At 32.2% G+C, this 16,259-nt stretch overlaps 1 protein-coding gene across 4 annotated transcripts in view; it reads right to left on the bottom strand.

Moving 5' to 3' along the window:
- Positions 1–199: 199 nt before the first annotated feature.
- sdk (sidekick cell adhesion molecule) overlaps positions 200–16,259 on the bottom strand; it is a 272,227-nt gene continuing 256,167 nt past the window's right edge. For 3 of the 4 annotated variants that reach the window (XM_074115982.1, XM_074115984.1, XM_074115985.1), the window contains 27 exons: positions 14,368–14,487; positions 14,099–14,254; positions 13,847–13,973; positions 13,589–13,740; positions 13,362–13,499; positions 12,493–12,678; positions 12,070–12,248; positions 11,858–11,984; positions 11,639–11,770; positions 11,325–11,504; positions 11,036–11,232; positions 10,089–10,298; positions 9,687–9,941; positions 9,130–9,358; positions 8,739–9,041; positions 8,462–8,657; positions 8,156–8,371; positions 7,205–7,401; positions 6,922–7,118; positions 6,601–6,840; positions 6,318–6,521; positions 5,613–5,754; positions 5,250–5,528; positions 3,357–3,514; positions 3,113–3,275; positions 1,730–1,995; positions 200–1,643 (listed from right to left, as the gene is read on the bottom strand). In XM_074115982.1, the coding sequence (XP_073972083.1) occupies positions 1,401–1,643; positions 1,730–1,995; positions 3,113–3,275; positions 3,357–3,514; positions 5,250–5,528; positions 5,613–5,754; positions 6,318–6,521; positions 6,601–6,840; positions 6,922–7,118; positions 7,205–7,401; positions 8,156–8,371; positions 8,462–8,657; positions 8,739–9,041; positions 9,130–9,358; positions 9,687–9,941; positions 10,089–10,298; positions 11,036–11,232; positions 11,325–11,504; positions 11,639–11,770; positions 11,858–11,984; positions 12,070–12,248; positions 12,493–12,678; positions 13,362–13,499; positions 13,589–13,740; positions 13,847–13,973; positions 14,099–14,254; positions 14,368–14,487 (5,192 nt within the window). In that variant the 3' untranslated portion in view covers positions 200–1,400. The remainder of the gene's footprint in view (positions 1,644–1,729; positions 1,996–3,112; positions 3,276–3,356; positions 3,515–5,249; positions 5,529–5,612; positions 5,755–6,317; positions 6,522–6,600; positions 6,841–6,921; positions 7,119–7,204; positions 7,402–8,155; positions 8,372–8,461; positions 8,658–8,738; positions 9,042–9,129; positions 9,359–9,686; positions 9,942–10,088; positions 10,299–11,035; positions 11,233–11,324; positions 11,505–11,638; positions 11,771–11,857; positions 11,985–12,069; positions 12,249–12,492; positions 12,679–13,361; positions 13,500–13,588; positions 13,741–13,846; positions 13,974–14,098; positions 14,255–14,367; positions 14,488–16,259) is intronic. The other variant, XM_074115983.1, reaches the window with a different exon arrangement.

Genomic DNA, 16,259 nt, shown 5'->3' with positions numbered 1-16,259 from the left:
GTTGTTTCCCATAAAGTAGCAACACCAAACATAGAAATTTGAACTTTCTGCGATATTTTCAATTTTGAGATACACCTACTCAGACAGATATATATAATCGTCTTAGGGGATCTCAAAATATTATATTGCATGAATGTAATACCCCTCGAGAGAGATAACTTTCCGAAACTTTCAAAGGTAAAAAAAAAGAAGAGAGAAATACATTATGAATTAATTTTATTATAAATTCTTATATATATTTTTTTTCTTCTTCACTATGGCCTTCTATTTTCTACAGCTTATTTGCATCTAAATATTATCTATTTATATAATAATTATTATATAAAAAGAGCGGAGGTGAGGGCGAAATTTCAGTACTTCAATGTTGCATTATTTGATAAAAGTCACCTTGTGAGTTTTTTCAAATGCAACATATTTAAATCTAAGGAAAGACAATGTAGGACCAATTAACTATAATAATTAAAGACATGGTATTTACAGTGAAGGATAAAAAAAAAAAAAAAAAAAATACAAAATTAACATCCTTAAAAATTTTCTAAACTTGAAACTTCACTTATCAGTACAATGATAATTTAAAGGAAAATAAAATAATAATATTTTATTTACAAAGATTTGAACATTTCAACGGTTATTTACACACAAAAAACTTCTTTTTTTTTTTTTTTTAGTTTAACCTAATTTATTACAACTATTTTATCTCAATTTTGATAAATAGAAAGTCTTAAGAACTGAAATTTTATAAAATTTAATAAAATTTCTAACAATTTTCTTAAAAATAAGACAAATTATTTTGAATGAAATTTATAGTATTATTGTTATTTTATCATTTTTTAAAATAAAAGATGCAATTAGGCCTAATGTGAATTAGATAAAATAATTATCACAGAACTCTAAAAAGTATAAAAGGGATTCCACTTTTAGAATCCAAAAAGTAGAAAAGTTTTTATTAAATTTACAAAATTGCATTATTATTCTATTTAATTTTCAGTACAAAATGATGTAGAAGTAATACTTTCTACGTTCATCTTTACTTTATATAAATTCATTATTATTAATATTATTTATTTTTACAAAAAAAAAAAAAGTTTGAAAATACAAAAATAAATAAATATTAAATTCCCTGCATTACATGTTTATTTGTTATAAAGTAAACATATTTACCAGGCTTTTCTCTCACAAATCAACATGAGAGTCTCTTGATGAATTAATTAAGTAAAAAATTACTCCTGCGGTAAAGTAGAAGAGGCGTCATTTTTTTTCGGAAGTGTTTTTAAGCTTTTATTTACGAATATTTACATAAGGCTTTTTTTAATTTCTTAATTTTTTTAAAACCTTTCACTTCCAACATTATTTACATTTTGATTGTCAATTTCTTCCTCTTCTACTTTACCAAGTGGGTATTATACGAATGATGAAAATCCTGGCAAAGGTGCCCTAGATCTGGCCATATTATTCATAATTATCTGTCCACCGTTTAAACTAACCACTGCGCTACCTTCTGGCTCTGAATCTGTATAACTGGAATAATTGCGTACAGGTTTCTGGCGTTTCCATGATTGACGTAATGAATCATTCACGTTTGCATAATGATTTACGAAACTGTGCGGATCCGATCTAACACTTTCATTTTCACTTTCAGAACCCTAAAAAAAAGAGGTGAGAGGAAAAATGATTTAAAATATGTATAATTTTACATAGGTGACAAATAAAGAGTATTGAATATCCATACTTGAGAATCAGTAGAGCTAATTTCTGAAGGTTTTTCCGTTAAACTACTATCGTCTGGATTTTCATCGTATGCTTTAAGGCTTTCATCGTCACTGTGATAGGCGACTGAAGCTGGAGATGGTCTAGGCGGAGATTTAGCTAGTACCGGTGCTGCAGTCGATCTACCCAGTGTACCTCCTCGTTTGCCACGATATACTTCCATGGCCAATTCTTGCCGGTCGTCAATATCCATTGCCATTGATTCTTCTAAAGTTTTCTGAGCTTCTTCTAAACAAAACAAAATTGTAGGAGCATGATCTACAACATTTTACATACGATGAAAGATTGGGCGAAATCTTAAAATATCTTGGAATAGAACACGATACTAGACTATGCTGTACTTCACTCGTAACTTTAAAACTGAATCCGATCTTAATCTTTAGAAATCTAATTAACCAAGGGAAACCCATAAAACTGCAATGGTGTTGACTCCTGAATCCTGAATGCCCCTATATCTTAAGTAAGACTTTTACAACTTACACTTCTGGTGGATCGAGGGGTAATAAGATTAATTGCGATATTGCAAAATAAAATTGAATATCAAAATTCACAGGAAATTTGAAGGATCCAGAACGAAGACCACAAAGACAGAACAGATTTAGAGATAACCTGTAGACAATGGATGCTGGACTTATCGCACCAACATGTACAGAAAACCAACATGCAACAGACCAACGGCTTCCCGGGCCATATTGAAAGCCTTAAAACAACAATTAATGTCAATTTTCAATGTAAATTTTGTGCTTTTTTTATTTCAGCACCAACTGTCTGAAGATAGGAATAATAACTTAAAGAAATTATTAAAAGCACAGCACAAACATATTCTGCATTCTAAAGAAACCAACAGATCAAAAAAATCATTTCAAAATACGAAATGAATTAATATTGAAGCCTAAGTCTTTAAGGCTACAATTTCCATTTTTAGTTAAACATAAGAAAATGAGTTTTAAGTATAATGCGACTTGAACAAGAGTACATCGAGGGTCCCTTTTTGTGAATGAGTTGGAAAAACTTCAGTTTTCACATTTTTGGAACGAATTCTACTCTACAACTCTAAAGAGAGGAACCCCTGTGGAACAGAAATAAAGAGCAATTACAAATATTTTTTCAAAATACTTTGCCAAAGCTGTACAAAAACGTAAGAATTTACATCGGATAATTTAAAAACCAACTCAAAAGTTTTTGAGTTCGCAAGGAGAAAAGGAGAAAGAGAGGCTTTTTAAAATATCAGAAGAAAGAAATACGAATACAAAAGTGAAAAATTGAATAAAAGAAGGCTTAAATATTTTCTTATTCAATTTTACTTATTTTTTGAAAAATGCGTTTTGTTGCAGTTTTAACTTACGTTTGTATTTATAACTTTTACTTTTCACACAAAGCACTGCTATCACCATAATGATAATGATAATTGATGTGGCTGCAACAGCGACCATAAACCATGTCTGCCGGTAAAATGGTTTCATTTGAAGATAACCATATTCTAAATATAATTTCGAGGGGGTTAAAATCTGAAAAATAGATAACACTTTTTGAAAACACTTCGTTTATATTAAGATCATCGTCAATAGAAAGTACTTTAAAACACTTACATTAACATCAGAGTATGCCGGGTAACTAATACCAAATTTATTATAAGTTATTAGCCGAAAATTGTAAGTAGTTGAAGGCAATAAATTTTGATAAGAGACACTAAATTCTTGAAGGGGGCCATTACCAGTTCTAGTTACTGTTGACCATCTTGTATCGTCTGAAATAAAAGAAAAATATTGCTTGGTTATACATTGACGTTGGAAATCTTACTTTTTCAAATTCTACTCAAAGTTAAAATCTGAATACTCTATCTTTATAATTAATATTATATTATTACAGAGTAAAAGTGAACAAACTTCAGTACGAAAAATTACAATATTGGCACTAGTGCAGTTAGTTTCAAATCTACTTAAAAACAAGTTAGCTTTATTTAATATTTCTTACAATAATTACACATTAAATATAATTACGAATGATCGAACAGATTAATTAGTGTGTGTTGAGGACATTTCAATAATCATTCTGATTTAAGAAGACATCTATCTCTAATTAGACTTTTAACAGAACCATTTTTTAGGATACGAAAGAGGAAGCATCTTTCATTTCTGGATAGCTTGGGTTGTAAAAGACTGAGTCATTCAGAACAGGTTGACCGTGAAAGAGCCTTGAGCTATAGGCGCTTATGGTAATTTGGATTCCAATTAAGATTTTTTCGGTCTACTGGGAATCCGGGTTAAATCCTTACCAGGGAATTCGCCCTTAGTGGAGTAGGATTGGTAGTGTGCTTTTGACCCTTCCCTAGGTAAAGCTACGTCATCTTTAGACAAAACGAAGGGATTTATCCTTTCCTTTAGAAGTAACATTAATACTACAAAGTTGTTAATGATCATAAAATAGATTTTTGTTTTGAACAATACAGTCATTGGATCAACAAGAGAATTTTAGTGAAAAGAAGTAAATATTGAAAAAAAAAGAAGTTTTTAAATTCAAAAGTACAACATTTATGTTAGCTGACTAATTCCATAGTTTTGCCTAACAGCTTAAAAAACAAAAACCCTCATTTCAATGGCCACATAATCAATATCTAAGTTATATTGGAATTTTTGCGTCAATTAACTTATACTACAGATGTGAAATTTAATAATTTATAAAGTTTTTACAACATTGCAGAATATTTTTACTTTTTAATTTAAAAGCAACAACACCAGGAAACAACAACAGGTAATAGTTGAAAGAAACTCAACAATTATTTTTATGTTTGTTTTAATCTATCTTTTACAAAAACCAGTGCCAAACAAATTTTTTTCATAGTTTTACTTACACCAATTCCACACAATTCCCACTGTAAAAATAATTTTAATATCTTAATAGAAGTATTTCACTTAAGAGTACAATTATTGAGATCTAAGATTCATAATTAACTTCATGAAGGGGCAATGAGCTGCAAATTTAGAAACTAATGATAAATTTGGATGTTAACACTCCCACAACTTTTTGTTACTGGAACTCTCAAAGTTTTTTCAAACTACTTTGCGTTAATGTTAGTTCAGTGCAATAGAAGGATTTTTGAGAAAGGAGTGACGACCCGAAACGTCACGTTAATTTGCACGTCAGTTTGCAAAAAAAAAAAAAAAAAAGAGGTGACTTAAGAGGTTATCATTTCTAGTCCATAGTTTTTATTCATATTAGAATTTCAGCAAAAAAATTCTGATATCAATAATATAAACTGCGAAAAATAAGTATAACAAACAAGTAGAAATTAGAGCAGAGAACAAGGAGTATTTCAAAATATTGATGATTATATTTTTGATAATATTCTCATTTAAAAAACTATCCTTTGAGTATTATCACGTGAGAATAGTATTCTGTCACCTAAGGAGTAATACGCAATGCAAGAGTAATTTTTGACATCAAGATAAAATTTATTTATAAAATTAACAGACTTTACCAACCTTTCCTTTTACTTTGTATATAATAGCCAAGTATGGGCCCTTTTCCTGAAGCACCATTAGACCAGTGCATTTCTACACTGGAAACAGTTTTCCCAATAGAAAATCCCCTTGGGGTACTTGGCGAACCTTCTTGCGGACCTGTTGTAACATTTGCTCTAATTGGTGGTCCATAATCTATTGTCTCAGCTCTAACAGCAAACGTATAAGTAACTTCTTCTTCTAAAGTCTGTACTTCTAGTTTTGGTTCAGATACTTTTTGCTTAACTTGTTTACTAAATCCTTAAAAAAAAAAAAAAAAAAAAATTAATTACAATGCAAGCTATAATGAAATTGTTTTATTTCAAGTCAGCCTTCAATACTTACTATCATTCTGTTCTGCAGTTTCATACGTGACAATATAACCTCTAAGTTCACCATTACGTTTCTTAGGAGGATCCCAAGAAACTAATAAACTTGTCATCGTGATTTCTGAAAACCTTAAAGATCTAGGAGGTCCAGGAAGGCCCTAAAATTTGAATCACAATCATTGATCAAGGTTTAAAATGAAAATGGTTGCTTACGCCAAAGGGAAAATAAAAATCATGATAATAAAAAAATACAAAAGTAAATCTGATTTTTAACTTTTAAACAAAGCACTCATGTCAAAACAGCAATTTTAGTCGGAGTGCAAGCTTCTGTGATTTATCGCTTACACATAATAGGTTCGATGGTTAGCCTGGAGGAAAAATTAAAACGGTGTATTGCCAAAAGGCTAGAGATCCCTTTGCGTAATTACCTTTAGTGCATTTGGTCCAAGTTTACGCACAAAGGGGGTTGCTGAAAGAAGAAAATTTTAAATACAAAAATTCTATTGGATTTAGGAATAAGGGAATCAGAGCTTTAAATTTCGCCCTTATTTTGACACAAGATTTTTTTTTTTTTTTAACTTATTTTGGCAGTTGATTTTTCTTTGATTTTTTCATCTTTTATATTCACACGTTTACAAAAAAAGGAGACAATCCTGTGTGCTGAAAAAAGGTGGTCAAGAATTTTTAATAAAATGCCTAAAATTCTAATTTAGAAAATTACCTGAAAAGTTCTAACGGTTACAGGAGCAGATCTTGGCCCATCTCCTGCTGGATTGAAAGCAAGTATTTGTATTTTGTAAGTAGTAAATTTATCCAGAAATACAAGGCTGTGAGATGTGTAGGAAGCTGGTACAACTTCAGTTTCTTCTTCAACCTTTTCTTCTGGTGAGAGCTCTTGTGGTGAATCAGTCATTAAATAAAATATCTAAACAGAGGATTTATTAACATTTAGTTTACAGAATAATAGAATTTTTTAAACAGTACAACTTTAGTAATAATCTCACTTTATATCCAAGCAGATCGCCGTTTTGCATACTACTTTGTGGTGGGGTCCAACTAACTTTAATTTCAGTAGGTGATACTGGGGTGGCATTAACTTTTTGTGGTTGACCTGTAGGAACAGCCTCACCGACATACACTGTTACAGGAGTACTTAACGGTCCTACACCTTCTGAGTTAAAAGCAGCCACTACAATTTCATAATTATGATCTCTTGTTAAATCGGTGAGTACAACTTTTTTGGACTGTAACAAACGAGTAAAAAAAAAGGTAATATTAAAAAGTTAAAAATAAAAAAACATTTTATTAAGAGGAGTATCCCTGACCTCCACGCCTTGAACCTCTTGTTTAGGGGTAGTCTGAAGTGATGTTGGGAAGTCAGAGAGTGGTTGAAACATGATTCGATATCCGCCAGTTTGTTGGTCACCGCTCCAATATGCAGCCGATATCGGTATCCAGTGCACCTCTACACTAGTCGTGGTGATCGGCACTACTCTGACACCAGTTACAGCTCTGCTTGGTGCTAAAATGTGATTCATTTAAAATAACACTTTTTTTTTTTTGCGCTGACTTAAACATTGCAAAAAAGTGAAGTAGAATTAAACGTACCAGCTGGTAAAGTTCTCACTTGGGCACTCTCCGGACTCCAGCCACTAGGACCAATATCATTCGTGGCTTGTATTCTGAATCGATAAAGTGTAAAAGGCTTAAGATTTGTAGCAGTGAACGATGTAACCTGAGGATCCAACCTGTCGGTCAATCCAACCCATGGGCCTACACCTTCCGATACTTCCACAGTGTAGTATCTAACAAATTTATTATTTTAAATCTTTATTTATGTAATTTACAGAAATAAAATCATTTCAACAAAAAGAAATATAGACATTAATGCTTAAACTTAAGTTGTAGGAGTGAGTAGACCAGCACAATTGGAAAAAGTGTAATTATTTTTAATTCAAATATCACGTATTAAACTCATTTTTTGAAACCTTGTTCTCGAAATATGTCAAATCTACGTAGTTGTAAAAATATTACTCCTGAAAACGATGATGTTACCTGTATTTTAAAGCAAATTTTATAGAAAAAGAGAAAAAAAATGGCAGTTTTTTTTAACGTTTCAAGTTTTTTCGTGCAGATTTTGACGATCAACCCTTATACAACTGTCCTACCTGATAGATTTAATATTTTAATACTTATCACCCACTTCAGTAAATATGTTTTCAAAAATATGTAAATTATCTAAGGAAATTGACTGCTGTACGTTTTGGAAAGTTCTTTAAACCTGGATCATTTATAAACTATTATTTGTATTGCTTTAACTTTGCAGCTAAACGTTCTTCTGACAGTTGAAAAACTTTGGTGTAGTCTGGGAGCACAAAGACAGAGAGGCATCAAACCAGTTACTAAATATAAAAAAGGATGTGGGGGATGTATGCAGTATGCACAATTTCTTCACAAAAACTTTCGACAGAAGTCTCTAACATAATTTCTTCAGTAGAAAATTAAAAACTAGGAAACCTTCAAGCCTACATTTTAACTAAATACAAAACTTTAAATCACCTTAATGGTGCATATCCATCTCTACCAGGAGTCCAACTGAAAGTTATTTGAGTAGCTTGCAACTGGCTTCTTGATATTTGAGGTTTAGAAGGCGGTTCTGGTGCATCTCTGTTATTAGTAGTATAGACAAGTGCAGTTGCAACTTTACCCCAGCCTAATCTTGTCTGAGCACCAACGGCGAATAAATAATTCTTTTCAGCTTCAAGCTCTGTTACCCTGAAATTTTGTGAAGTGAATTAATAAGCTGATTAGCTTTAATACTGGAATACTAAAACTAATCTGTAATAAATTGATAAAAATCAGTACCTGTAAGTTCTATCTGATGGAGGAAATTCTCTTGAATAATTAGTGGAAGGAGAGCTGGAATGTCCCGAATCTTGTAAGGTATAAGTAATTCTGTATGCAATTATTTCTCCATTAGGCTCCTCAGGTTCATCCCAAATAATGCGAGCAGTTGTCAGTGAAACATCAGGGAAAGATACATTAGATGGAGGACCAGGTACTAAAAAAAAGTATTATATGAATTGATGTAGTTTTTTTTAGAATTTAAAGTGATGTTGCAAAAAAACAATAAATTACATACCATCCTCAAAAGTTTGAACTCTTTCTGGCGGCGATGATAATATACCATCTCCAAGTCGGGTGTACGCTAACACTTGTATACTATACACTTGAAATTTACGCAGCTCGGTTAAAGTTGTCGTAAACGTTTTGTTAGAAGGAATGTCTTTAATTTTTGCAGCTTGATTTCTAACACCACCATAGAACACTTTAAAACCTTCAATCTGACCATTGCGATGTTCTTTTGGTACATCTCCCCATTTTACAACAATTGTTGTAGATGAAGTTGTATTTGCTTCAACATCCATTGGACCAAATGATGGAACTATAAAATATAATTTTTTTTTTGTTTTTAAAAAGAAAATTATAATTGGTCAAACAAAATAATAACAACAATAATAAAAACAAGTTACCTGATTCACGAGTCCTTTCCAAAGCAGCTGGACTTGGCAGAGAAGTTCCAACGTCATTGAAAGCAGTCATAATTACTTGATATTGGGTATATTCTTCTAGGTTATTTAAAATATGAGAATTAGCAGTGTGATCTTCAATTGTTATGCTTTTAAAATCTGATGTTCCAATCTCTGCGTATGAAATATTGTAACCCCTAGCGTTTCCAAACCATTCAACTTGTTGTAGGGGCTGCAAAATAGGATGATTTCAATTATCATATGTTATATCTTTCTTCTACTTAAGTTGAATAAAACAAAAAAGTAAATTACTAAGAGAGGCAGTTTATGATTGTATTTTTTTTTAAATCCCTGCCCGGCTTTGGATGTTCTTCCAAGAGTAAGCTTAACTGACCTATTTTTAGGTTTTGAACACTAACGTCCCTTTTACCAATTCCTGATTTATACTTTCGGCATGGAGTGACGGGAGAAGAGAAATTGAGTATGGTTCAGAGGGTTGGTGATTGGTTGGTGACGGAAGAAAGTTAATAAGAATTTTTCACAAATCAAAATAGACTTACAATCCATCTAACTCGAAGCTCTGTAGCGCTCATCGCTCTAACAGTAACATTCCTTGGAGGATGGGCTGGTGGGGCTTGTATAGTCTGAAATTCTTTTGTTGGCTGAGATGGTTCAGATTCTCCTACAACATTGCTGGCAATCATTCTTAACATGTACACAGTGAACGGCATTAAACCTTTTACTGTTACCGTATTTCCTTCTGGGTTGCACACTTCTTGAATAGTGTACCAAGTTGTATTTCTAGCAGTTTTTGCCTGAAGGGAAAAAACATTATACATATTTCCGCCACTACATTATAAATATTAAAGAAGATATTAAGTACATCCTAATATATTTAAAAAAATTATATAATATTTCTCATTAAAACAAAATTTCTAATCACTGAATAAAATCAATTTTACCTCAACAGTCCATTTGGTGATTGAACTGTTTCCATCAAAACCAGGTGTAAACTGTAGAACTACTGAGAAAGGTTCTATATTTGTTACAGCTAATTTTGAAGGAGGAGAGGGCAGAACTGGTTCTACTCCTGATTGGATGGTCGCTTCCCTCACTGAGCCAGTACCTTTACTTGTTTTGGCAGCAACAGAAAATTTGTAATGGGTCGTAGCCTGAAATTTACAAGAAAATTTAAAATATATTTTTTTATTTCGAAGGCCCCAAATTCAAGTACCAACAATATATGCAATAAAATTTATAAAAAATATAAATATATTTTATAATATTCTAAGTTTAAAAGCCAAATTCTATCTTCTGCTGTCAGAAGGCCCAGTAACGTTTCACCAAGTGATTAGAGAAAGCCGTGGGAACATTTACTAGGTAATTAACCTTCCGCGTAGCTACGTCACGGCGAATTTCCGCCGGGCATAGGGCAATCTAACCTCCACCGATTACGGTTCTTTTTTTATACAAAGTCTTTGTTTACTGGTCCTTTAAATAGCAGTGTTACTAGAATGGATCCAGCCCACTTGATAGCTTTCGGTTGTTCAAGTAATGAAGAGATACTCCTGGAAACCTAATTCTACCAAATGTTTGAAAGCCCTAGGGAAATCGATCATTCCCTCCGGAATCGGCATAGGAAAAACTGAGTAATATACTGTGTCATAAAAACTGAGTTTAGGGAAAGTTTTAAGAAATCTGTGAATTAAAAGTTATTCTAAAAAAAAAATCAATAAAAAGTAATTGCCCATTTTTACAGGCGGGCTTTACGTCCAACAACCAAATTAGGTGTGATGGACAACGGAAGAATCAATATCTAACGCTTTCTTAGTAAGAGAGAATAATAAATATGTAACTAGCTAGATCCAAAAACTTTGCCCAAAAGTAATATTTGTCTTAATAGGTTTACCTGCAGTTGTTCAATTTTTATACTGGTAGTGTCTGATGGTAGTTCTTCAATTTTTAAAGTTTCCGGACGATCTTTCATAGCATAGGATAATGTGTATCCAGTTAATACGCCATTTGGATGAGTGGGTGGACTCCAAACAACTTTAACCGCTCTATCAGATACATCTTCAAATTGTAAGTTGACAACTTCATCAGGGACTAAAAAAAAAAGAAGACAAAATAAAAATATGTAATGTATGATTAATGTATCAATTAAAAACCAATATTTTAAGTATAATTTATATCAATACCATCTTCAAGTGTTGTAATTTGAACAGGTTTGCTTTGAATACCATCACCAGGGTCGGTGAAACATAGTACAGTGATATTATATTCTGTGTATTTTTCTAAGCCATTCATAATTGCGCTCTGTTCCTCTAACGGATCTAACAGGCTTGGCGGCACCGTAATAGAATGTACTATGTTGTTGCCTAAAGCAAAATATAACAATACATCATATATAGGTTCTGCTTAATGGGAACTTAGCTTTAGACTATGTAAGATTGTTTTTTTTTTTATATATATATATATATTCTAAAACTGGCGATTTATCCTTATTTTTTACCTTGATAAGCTTGCAGTTTATAACCTTGGTTAATACCATTGATTTTCTGTGGATTTGGCGGCTTCCAAGAAACTAAAACTGCTGTAGAATTTACAGCCGTCACTTTAACGTTAGCAGGTGGAGCTTCGGGTACTGCAATTATTCATAAGCAATAATTCAAGAAAAAATAAATAAAAACTGCAAATTTAACCAATCATTAATTCAAATAAAGATGTATACCTCCTTCTTTGGTCTTTATTTTTATACCATCGCTATATACTCCAACGCCTTTATTATTATAAGCTGCTATTTGTAAAATGTAATCTTTCCATGTTATTAAATCTTGAATTAGAAAATTTCTTTGGGCCTAAAACAAAAACATTTGCAATATTTAAATATACAGTACTATCTACAAACATAAATAAATAAAAATAAAGAATCCCAAAACTTACTTCATTCGTAACATTATGTGTTGTCCATGGGCTGTGATTATAACCAAATAATCTATAACGAATCATATAACCTAATATTTGTCCATTTCTATGTTCTTCTAAAGGAGGTTGCCATTGAGTAATTATTTCTGAGGAAGATCTAGCGGATCCAGCAAAACCCAAAGGAGGGCCAGATGGTGCTATAAATTACAATGAAAAATTCGGCTTAAAATAGCACAAAAAAATTGTTCTACATCCTGGATCTGCAATTACAGATATCTACCACTAAATTTTTTGTAAAACGTGTTTCATCAAACACTGTAAGCTTCAAGTTTTGGCCCTTATAAAAATAGCATGTCTTCTCTAGATTTACAAGAATATCATGCGCGGAAATCTAAAAGGACTTAAAAAAAAAAAAATTGTAATGATTCAGTTGATACTTACGTTCTTGCGGTAAGGCTACAATATTACTCGGATCAGAAGGCGGCCCTTCACCAACGCTATTCACAGCGGAAACCCTGAACTGATAAGAAGAAGCAGCCTTTAAATTGTTTAACACTACCCATCTAGCATTAGCAGAAACATTGGTATCTTCTGTAACCCAATTTAATAGTGGGTCTGCAATTAATCCTGGAAAAGAATAACATCAAGAGTGAACAACTGAAGACAACTTCTAAAGAAAGAGTTATTTAAATTCGGATAAGTCGGATGAAACATGACGTCTTATATGCTTCAAAAAAATTAAAGAAATATATAGTGACGTTCCATTGGCGTGTCCTTTTTAATCGTTTAATAAAAGTGATTTTCTAGTCATATCATTCATCGTATGCTATTTATTCTATCTGATACAATACGAATTTTCCACTGATCACTTTTGGAGACAAAACAAAACTAGGGTCATTAAAATTGCTACTGAATCATTTGTCATCCACTCTTTAAAGTAGAAGAGTAATAAGAATTTATTACACAATAAATGCTACCAAATGAAGCTGTTAAATGATCAGAAATGAAGATGTTCTGGACGTATCCTGACGTCCAACATCGCGCTTACTGAAATGTGCAAAAAAAGCATATTTATGAGTGCATATTTAGTAGCATGGTAGGAAGATAATGAAGAATAAAAAAGTGAACAAATTAGAACTAAACGTTTGCTTGAACTAATAATCCAAATAGCATGAGGAAATCACAGAATAGAACCATTTTTTATGTTTTTTTTAACCTCCACCTTTAAAGGAAAGATTTTAAGGCGATTCTAATTTGTAGATAACTTAGTAAAATTAATCAAAACAACATGTATTCATAATTTTACTCACCAAAATCAGAAACCTCTCTTCGCTGAATTATGTATTTTATAACTGGACTGTTACCATCAAAAGCCGGGGTCCAACTTACATTGACCACACGTTGATTGGACCGTACTGCCTTTACACCCATTACAGGGTACGGTAATTCTAAACGAAAAAGAAAGAAATTAATCGCATTTTCATTAGAAGTTCACTATATTTACAAAAATAAATTCAGTAAGTATACAATTACTTACCAATGACACTAAGTTTAGCAGTTCTTGTTTCGTTTCCACCGGCCGAGACAAGCATGCAAGTATAATTTCCAACATCTGCTGCCCTGACAGCATTGATAGTTAAAGTTCCATCGCCTCCTACCTTAACCCTCTGTGTTCCAATACCTACCGGCCTATAAAAATAACGCTCCATTCATTTTACTGAATAATTTAATAATTTTAGTCAAGTGGAATTTTTCTTGACATTATTTCATGTGTACTACACGCCTTAATGCTTACTTTGAATTATGGAACCAGTCAATTTGATAAGGTACAGATGGATCACTAGAGACTTTACACTGTAACACGGCTGTATTGCCCAGTAAAACTTTGGTATCAACAGGAGGTTGTATTATTTGGGTACGTACTAAAACAAAACGTTTAATCGTGCTTAATTGATAAAATCAATAGTTCCCAACTAAATAAATAAATCATTTTATCATTTTAAAACAATGCAATAAAAAAATCAATAAACTAATAAGTTATATTTACCTAAAACCGACAAATATCCTGTAGCTTCAATTTTACCAGCTTCATTCGTTCGGACGCAAGTATACTTACCACCATCAGCTTCACGGACAGCAGCAATAAGCAAATCACCGGCTTCTAAAACTTGTATTCGTCCCGTAGCTCCAACAATTTCATTATCTTAAAAAAAAGTAGGATAAAATTATTAATTTTTATGATTAAATAAAATTGTTAATTTTTGAGAGAGTTATAAAATTAAAAATTTAAAAAAAAAAAATGATAGTAGAGCTAACCTTCATAAATCCATGTTATATTCGGAAGTGGAGAACCAGCTACTCTACAAACCATAATAACATCTTTTCCGTCTAAAACTGTGGCATTTTGAGGTGGAGATTCCATGACTGGAGCAGAAGCTTTTTTAAAAACATGAGAAATAATGTGAATAAAAATGTAACTGTTGAGCAAAAAATTCTATTGAGTAAAATTATAAAAGAGAATCACAAAGAGATAAGAGGGTCGTTTGAAAAGACCGTGCAAAAATAAAAACTACTTAATTTTTTGGGGTAAACCTTTTTTATTTTTCAACATAGTCTCCTTTTAGGCTTATACACTTCGTCCAACGCTGCTCTAGTTTGTTGATCCCTTCCGAATAATAGGATTTGTCCAAATCTGAAAAATAGCCATTCGTTTCTGCAATCACCTCCTCGTTTGAATAAAATCTTTTTCCCGCCAGCCATTTCTTCATATTGGGGAACAAATAGTAGTCCGAGGGATCCAAGTCTGGAGAATAGGGGGGATGTGAAACGAGTTGGAACCCTATTTCCATTAATTTTGCGACCACAACTGCTGAGGTGTGAGCTGGTGCGTTGTCGTGATGGAAAAGGACTTTTTTTGTGGGCCAATCGTGGGCGTTTTTCTTGCAGCTCGGTTTTCAAACGGTCCAATAACGATGAATAATATGCACCTGTAATAGTTTTACCCTTTTCCAGATAGTCGATGAGGATTATTCCTTGCGAATCCCAAAAGACAGTCGCCATAATCTTTCCGGCCGAAGGAACGGTCTTCGCCTTTTTTTGGCGCAGATTCCCCCTTGGTAACCCATTGTTTAGATTGTTCTTTGGTCTCAGGAGTGTAGTGATGTATCCATGTTTCATCCACAGTGACGAAACGACGCTTAAAGTCATGCGGATTCTTCTGGAACAGCTGCAAACCGTCCTTGCAACAATTCACACGATTTCGTTTTTGGTCAAGCGTGAGAAAATCACTCGACTTCCTCGATTCAAACGAATGCCAAACACAAAGAAATAGACCGATCTGGCTGAAACTTGGTGTGTGTGTTCTTCCAAGAGTTGCTACTAACTAAACATAAGCTCGATACGCGCCAGTAGTGCTATCTCTCTGACTTTGCACGCACTTTTCAAACGACCCTCGTATTGTTTTGTGATTCTTTTAAAAAATCTTGTAAATATTTATACAATTATAGTTTCAAGAACGATTTTATGCACTGCTTCAAAAAAGTTTTTGATTTTACCAAAATCGAGAATAAATGAATACAACATTTTAATTTTGTTATTCATAATAACCTTTACTTGTAATTTCTAGTGGTAGGTGGTGAAAAAAAGAGGGAGATAGAACAGCTAATGAAATAATTCAAAATAATAATGTAAGCTACGTATAAAAACGCTTTTTTTAGCAAGATAACTTTTTTGTTTTTTTAAAAAAAAGCTTCGACATACTGAAACAAATACTAATTTAAAAAATTGAAACTACTTCTAATGAATAGAAATTTTAATATCTATTTTCTACTCTTTCTAGAAAAAAAATATTCAATTCTAATAAAACAAAAAAAGGGACCAAAACAATATGAAAATAAATTTACAAACAAAAAATATGTTGTAAAAGAAAACTCATAATACTTTCTGTTACGCATTGCTCACTCAATTATAATTATTTTTTCCAACAACATTATCTGGTAGATAACTATATCCAACCAAAACGATTTAGCTGACTTTCTCTTGGCGGTAAGAGAAAGTAGAAATTTGTGCGTGCTTTATAAAATACAAAATAAAAACATAAATAAAAAATCGTGCCAAAAAAACAAAATCAAAAAACAGTGTTACAAGCACACACGAAGTGAAGACAAAATAATAATTAAAAATGCCAACAAAATAAAAGGGGAATTTTT

The sequence above is a fragment of the Rhodnius prolixus genome, unplaced genomic scaffold (genome assembly GCF_049639745.1).
Source record: "Rhodnius prolixus isolate KJV_2025 unplaced genomic scaffold, Rpr scaffold_13, whole genome shotgun sequence".
Taxonomy (NCBI): Eukaryota; Metazoa; Arthropoda; class Insecta; order Hemiptera; family Reduviidae; genus Rhodnius; species Rhodnius prolixus.
This window is presented reverse-complemented; position numbering and strand designations above follow the sequence as displayed.